This window comes from Lolium rigidum, chromosome 3 (assembly GCF_022539505.1).
Source record: "Lolium rigidum isolate FL_2022 chromosome 3, APGP_CSIRO_Lrig_0.1, whole genome shotgun sequence".
Classification (NCBI taxonomy): Eukaryota; Viridiplantae; Streptophyta; class Magnoliopsida; order Poales; family Poaceae; genus Lolium; species Lolium rigidum.
In genome coordinates this window covers 176,110,598-176,117,867 of record NC_061510.1, presented here as the reverse complement: position 1 = coordinate 176,117,867, position 7,270 = coordinate 176,110,598, and the positions used below count along the sequence as shown (strand labels likewise).

Sequence of the window (7,270 nt, the reverse complement as noted above, 5' to 3'; positions counted from 1 at the left end):
CGGACATATCACTGAACAACCTTGGTTAACTCTCAGCTAACAGTCCTTGCAATTTAGATTCGCACACCCCAAAATCGTAAGAATACAAAGATAGGGATATTACCGATTGGCCATGGAGAAAAGGGTCACTGAACACTGCTAGTTAAGAGTCCTGATCTTGACCTGGGGATGACGCATGTCCTTCCGCTGCTTCTTCACGGCTCCATATGCGACGTTGATCGACGGCCGGGGAGGCATTAGTTTTGGGCTGGAAGCCCAGGTTATGCCAAGATTAGAATGGGCACAGGGAAGGGAACCTAGCCGAAGGCCGGAGGAATGGCATCTGTGCATAATGGCATGGGGTGGGCGACCGGTGGGAAATATAGCTTTGCAGCCGGCCGCTCGTATGTCTCCAGATTACCGGGGAGACGAAGCGAAGAGGCTAGGTGAAAACCGAAAACCAAAAACCAAGGGAGGAGGCACTGAGGCAGAGATCTGCGAAAAATTATGACACAACTTTAATTAGTATAAGTAAAAAATGGAATGGCTGAGCGTGAGAAGGCGGGAGGCAGAATTTGGTGTGCCGTGGCTGCGCGAGAAGCCAAGACAATGGGACCAACTATTTAGAGATAGAAGATTTGTTTAGCTTATAATTGTTTGTTGTACTTTAATTTGAATTTTTTGTTAGCAAATATATTTATTTGTATACTACGTAATAAAATGGTTGTATTTTTAATACTCTAACAAAAAAAATTAGAGTCTCGTTGGGGGCCGTGGCTGGACAGCGACATCCTCCAAGCACGGCACGAAGAAAAACATCTCTTAAACGCTTAAACGCTCGATCCTCTGACACCGTTGGGACGCGTTGGTAGGCGGCTGAAGATGCTCTAAGATGTTTCAGGTGGCTAGGTTATCTCCTTCCTGCTCATGGAGGCCTGCTGGGCTTGGATGTGTATTAAAGAAAGGAAATGTAGGCCTGCACTTTGGCCCATCGTACCGTTCACTGGGCCTATTCGCAGTGCTTTGCGGGTCCACCCTACAGGTCCTCCTCTTCTACCTTTCCACTCTTGCTCCATCTTCACACAGTTTACCCCGCCCGCCGGTCTCCTCACCAGATCCAGCCATCGCCATGGCGATCTCTCCCCACCTCCTCCTCCTCCTCCTCGCCGCGGCCGCCGCTTCCGCCGGCGCCAACAACCTCGTTGGAGAGCTCGAGTCCCTGCGCTCCCGCTCCCCTTCCGGCGTCATCCACCTCACCGACACCTCCGTCACGCGCTTCCTCTCATCGTCCACGCGCCCCTACTCCGTCCTCGTCTTCTTCGACGCCACATCGCTCCACTCCAAGTCCGACCTGCACCTCCCCCAGCTCCGCCGCGAGTTCGCGCTCCTCTCCGCCGCCTTCCAGGCCAACAACCCGGCCTCCTCCGACCTCTTCTTCGCCGACATCGAGTTCTCCGAGTCGCAGCACTCCTTCTCCCAGTTCGGCGTCAACTCCCTCCCCCACGTCCGCCTCATCCGCCCCCACCACTCCCGCCTCGCCGACTCCGAGCAGATGGACCAGTCCCACTTCTCCCGCCTCGCCGACTCCATGCTCGAGTTCGTCGAGGCCCGCACCGGCCTCCAGGTCGGCCCCATCACCCGCCCACCCCTCGTCTCCCGCAACCAGATCATCCTGCTCGTCGTCATGTTCCTGGCCTCCATCCCGTTCGTGGTCAAGAGGATCTTACAGGGGGACACCCTGCTCCATGACCGCCGCGTCTGGATGGCTGGGGCGCTCTTCGTTTACTTCTTCAGCGTGTCGGGTGGGATGTACGGGATCATCAGGCATACGCCCATGTTCATCACGGACCGGGCCGATCCAAACAAGCTCGTCTTCTTCTACCAGGGTTCAGGGATGCAGCTCGGCGCTGAGGGGTTTGCGGTCGGCTCCCTCTACACCCTCGTAGGCCTGATGATAGCTGTCGTCACGCACTTGCTGGTCAAGGTGGAGAGCCTGCAGACGCAGCGATTTGCAATGGTGGCGGTCATGATAGTCGGATGGTGGGCTGTCAGGAAGGTCATTTTCTTGGATAACTGGAAGACTGGATATAGCATCCATACCTTCTGGCCTAGTAGCTGGAGGTAAAATGCTGCCTCAATAAGCGGCCATGCTTCTTTCCTTTGGTTCCACAGGTATGTAATGATGTCTCTCCCTTTTCCATTCTCTACCTGGCGTTTTGGTGACATGTGCCCAGTTATATTTTAGCAACGCATGTACGAATATGAATTTTCAAAGTCGAGTCATGTAATTTAACAGTTCAGAAATTGTTATTGTACCCATTTTCGCAAATGTGATTGCTGATGAACTTCCTAACACTAAAACTCAAAAACATCAAATATGTCTAGCAACACCTGCTGTTTTTTTTTTCATTGTCTACATTTGGTGTTCTTTCTGGAGGTTGTTATCTGAACACTTGAGAGCAGAAAATATTTGATGGCGCCTCAATGAATTTGTAGCAGTGTTTTCTCTTATAATTCACAGAGCTACTGAGCCCAAATGACAGATAGCTAGTGTTAGGCTTCTTTTCCCCTCTTTTGGTTTCTCTCTGCGAATGCTCATATGCTCCCTTGGTGTCGCAATACATGTTATTTTAGAATCTGCCGAGTTGGACATTTTAAGGCATGCCCACTAATATTGGAAAATCTATCAAGTATCAGCATCTACAACAACAAATTGGCAACTCTGGGTTCATCATGATTATACTTCCATGTTGTATTCCCTCCGTTCACTATCATAAAATATTTTAGATATTTTCATATGGACTAGATATGAACCTAAATGAGTGAACCTACACACTGAAACACGTCTAGATACATGCATTTTCGAAAAAACCTAAAACATCTTATAATAGTGAATGGAGGGAGTAATTTTATTTTCATTTGAAGATGTTTTCATGGCGAATGATGATAAAGCGTAACATTTGAAGTCCATGAAACTTGTCAACTTCCAAAAGTGACACGTATTGTGACATGGAGGGAGTTCTATCGTCCTTTTATTACCTCCATACTTCCATAGGTATTATCTTTTGGTACCAGTGTGCATATCATTACTAAGAAAAAATCGTTTTGATAATTGGCATGTGCTGGAACATCTCATATTATGGGACAGAGGGATTGCATTGCACCTTGACATATTATTTCTTGTTACAAGGTGCTGTTTTTTATTTTGCTCCCGATATTTGATGCTTTGCGCTTAGAACAAATGGTCATCTTGAATAAGTTAGCCTACCGTATCATTATTATGTTGATTCTTCGCAGAAGCCCATTAAGTTTCCTTGTACTTTGGATAGTGTAATCTGTTATTGGTTCCCTTAGTTGAATCATGAGGCAATGAGGCATGCTCTTTCTAAGCAAAACTTAATATTAAGACACTTTATTGACGGCTAATTTAAAATTTATATACGTCATTTAGTCGTAGTCTGAATATCCGATCATAAACCACATCGTAACAGTGAGACAACAAGCTTGGATAGTATCTGTTAAAACAGTTCCATCGTGTTAGTACTCCAGTTGGTACATCAGTCTTTGGCTAGATTCATCTCATGTACAATTTGCCCTTTGCCCTGCAATGTGAATATGCCACATGTGCTTCATTTGTTTTAAAAGATTTATCTTTTATCTAAAATCCTAAATGTCTTCTATAAGAGGAAGAATTCATCAACTACAAATTCTTAAAGGGTTTGGAATTGCTGATATTATTTAAACAATGATGTCGGTGACATGAATATGTCATTATTGAACTGATCGTGAAAATATTGAAAATTCTGTAAACTTCCAGCGTTTAACAATACATGACACAGATTTATCGTCAAAATGTATTGGATTTTCATGCCAATACATTTTTTTTCGCGAAAACGCAAAAGCCTTGCGTTTCGATGCATTGATAGATAAAGAAGAGTTTATGTACAAGACCGAGGACGGACACAACACACCGTACAACTCGACCCAAGAAAAGGAAAAAAGACTAAACTAGGGGAGTAACTGGCGCACACCCCGGGCTCCCGCGTCCGCCCATTGCCGCGCCTCGGCCACGATGTCGTTGAACAAGGATATCACCTAAGGCCGTGCGTTGTCGAAGACCGCCACGTTCCGGTGTTTCCAAATCCACCATGCCGTAAGCATGATAATCGAGAAGTGTCCTTACGCAGTTGGCGAGGGGCGGTCCGCACCACCAGCAACCACCACTCCACGAAGTCACCCTCAGCCGTGGGAGGGCCTGAGGTGGATCGGATCCACGACAGGACCTCAAACCAAACCGTCCTGAGAAGGAGCAACCTGTGAGAAGGTGCCTCGTGGACTCATGGTCTCAACAGACTGGTCGCATAGCAGGCATCTAGGCGCGTGCGGAAGTCCGCGCCGTGCCAGTCTTTCACCCGTCCAGCATCTGTCGAGGCAGGCCAACCAAACGAAGAACTTCACCCTAGGCGGCGCCCAGGAGATTTCCAGTTAAGCTTCCAGGAACCTGAGATGATCGCCCCCTGGAAGAGGGTGTCATAGCAGGATCTGGCTGAATACTGGCCATCCGTCGTCCAACACCAAACCAGCCTGTCCGGGTCCTCCGATAGTTCGCCCCCTGGAAGAGGGTGTCATAGCAGGATACTGGCCATCCGTCGTCCAACGCCAAACCAGCCTGTCCGGGTCCCTCCGATAGTTTTGTGTCCCTGAGCCGGCCCCACAGCTGTACGTACTGCCACAGTGCCAGGGTGCTCGGTGCACCTACTATGTCGGGGATCCAGGTGCGTTCAACCAACGCCTCACGGACCGTGCGCGCCTTCCGCCGGCGCTTCAGCACCAAAGCATACACCTCAGGCGCCATCTCCTTGATGGACTTGCCATCCAACCACCTGTCCTCCCAGATTTATTGTGTCAATACATGACACGGATTTATCGTCAAAATGTATTTAGAGTCAGTGCAAAAGTCTGAAAGACATTTACTATTGTTCTGGACGGAGTATCTCCGTGTTTAGTGCCATTGATTTGAGTAGTTGCACTGTTACTTTTTTTAAAATCTTTTATGGTGTTTAACAAATTATTGTATGTTGGTACCAAGAAGCATAACATTTGAGGCTTGCTGCAGTCATTTTATTGGATATATGTGGGAATAAATGGCTTGAAACATTTCCAAATACCTGGTACATGATTGATGCACATTATCCCATTCCCATGTCTAGTCTAAGAGCTATGGAAAGCCCCATAAGAATGCATGTTATGTTCTTATTTAACAATGAGTCTAAGGCTCCAATCCCCACCGTGCACGCAGAACAAGGATGTATTGAATTCATGAGATAGTTGAATGACATGACCACAGATACCATAGTTAAATCGTATACTTCCTCTGTCCCAAAATAAGTGACTCGGTTTTGGGATGGAGGGAGTACTATATGTATGAACACTTGCGACCCATTTTACATCTTCATAATACAATGGTACATGTTGAAAATATTTCAGTAACTTCACTGGTGATTTCCTCTGTATGGTGTGATCATCTCATAAAGCGACATATATTTTTGTAAATAGAGTAAATATAAGATTAAATTGCTGGTGGGTTCTGTATTTGTTAGAAACGACACATTCAGATATTTCTGAAAAGAATCACAACACGCACCAGATTGCAGTCTTCATTCTTCTGATATAACTTGTTAGTTTCGCTGCAAAATGTGGTGCACCGTGGTGATACTTTAAAATCTGGTTTAACATGTCATTTAAAAGAAAGAAAATCGAAAGTAGACTTCACTCTAAATTTAGTATGCCTTACCTTAGCCAATGCGTATTGTATGTATACCTACTCGTTATTTTATTTCACATCAACTAGTATATTGACAGCCGGTGAAGAGTTTTTCTAACTGGGATGACTCTTTTTCTTTTGTTATTGGTTTGTGCCTGTGTTGGCACTATAATTTTGTTAGATGTTTTACAAAAAACAAATCTGAGGGCATATCTAACAATTTCTATTCATTATGACGAGTGACATTGTAATTTACCGAGCAAAAACTTGAATCAGAAAGAGTAGCTAAGTATCCTGGTGCCACATGAAGATTACTGGACTCCTATAGAACACTTGTGTTTAGCCAAGTTTTAGCAGTATTTCAAAGCCAGTAATAGTATATCTTAAAGCTGCCTCTTCTGCAATGATGAGTACTTTAGTTCATACCGGATATGTAACCATGTCATGTTGAGAATTCAAGTTCTAGGCTGCAGTTAACACTTAGATGTATTTTATAATTCCGTGAAAGCTATCTAGAATACAGGTTCATTAATACAAAGCATAGTTATTCTGTTTGTTACTGTATCTACAAAAATTATTTGTAAAAATATTGTAACGTCCGCTTGTTTTTTATTTCAGGATGTGGAGCCATCCAGAATGAGCATGGCGAGATGAGCATCATTTTGATTGTGACACCGTACCAAGTTTAAGATTTGAACTCTTGATGCTGTATTGTGGAATATAGAGAACATGACATTTTATTATAGTTATGCAGAGGACTTAACTTACTGCTTTGCTTCAACAATGGTAAATCTTCGGTGATATCTCTTCTCAGGCAGTAACACAGATTGAATAATACAGTGGGAGATATTAGCCATGTGTTTCGCCTGGATTTATAGTATTTGAGGCGTGTATTAGCCAGAAAAAAAACGGAAACCGTGGTCTGACATCTTTGCTCGTCAAGGGACGCGCTCAGATTTCTTTTATTCACAATACCTTTTTTTTAGCGATTGTATCAGACGCCACCCACACAATAGAGAAAGACGGAGCCCTGCCGTGGTGAATGCTGGAGCCTGATGGCTGCGAAGCAAGGACACACAATCCCATTTGGTGGCCGTGTTGGCACGTTGCATCCTGAACCGACGAAACTTCCGAATCTGTTAAAAACTGAACCTTCCCCACCGTCACTTCTGGCCAGCTTCCGGTCAGGCCAGGCGTGGAAGGTTCGATCCAAGTCAGGTCTCGGGTATGGTGCTCGTGCAACAGGTCAAGTCCAACTCCTTTTATGGACACCAGACCAAAAGGATGGCCAACTTTGATTTGGCATAGAGAACAGAAATCGCGTGAATAGTATGAAAAAAATACCACTACTAGTTACACAACAAGTCCTAGTTCCATGCTATGCCACGGTACGACATTCTACCGGCCGTTGGGTACTTGAGTGCTAGTGTGAGCAATAGATGGCGGCAGATGAGGAATATTCAGTGAAACTTACTATTCAGTAGCAGAAGAATTCTTATGAAAAGAACACATAATTTCTTTTCTTAA

The 7,270-nt window shown here is 45.2% G+C and overlaps 1 protein-coding gene across 1 annotated transcript; it reads left to right on the top strand.

Annotated features, from left to right (window-relative positions):
* Positions 1 to 1,076: 1,076 nt before the first annotated feature.
* Positions 1,077 to 6,599, top strand: LOC124702735 (probable dolichyl-diphosphooligosaccharide--protein glycosyltransferase subunit 3). Its single transcript, XM_047234892.1, has 2 exons — positions 1,077 to 2,151; positions 6,362 to 6,599. Exon 1 carries the CDS (start codon positions 1,109 to 1,111, stop codon positions 2,102 to 2,104), a length of 996 nt encoding a protein of 331 aa, XP_047090848.1. The 5' UTR covers positions 1,077 to 1,108; the 3' UTR covers positions 2,105 to 2,151; positions 6,362 to 6,599.
* The last annotated feature ends 671 nt before the right edge of the window (positions 6,600 to 7,270 follow it).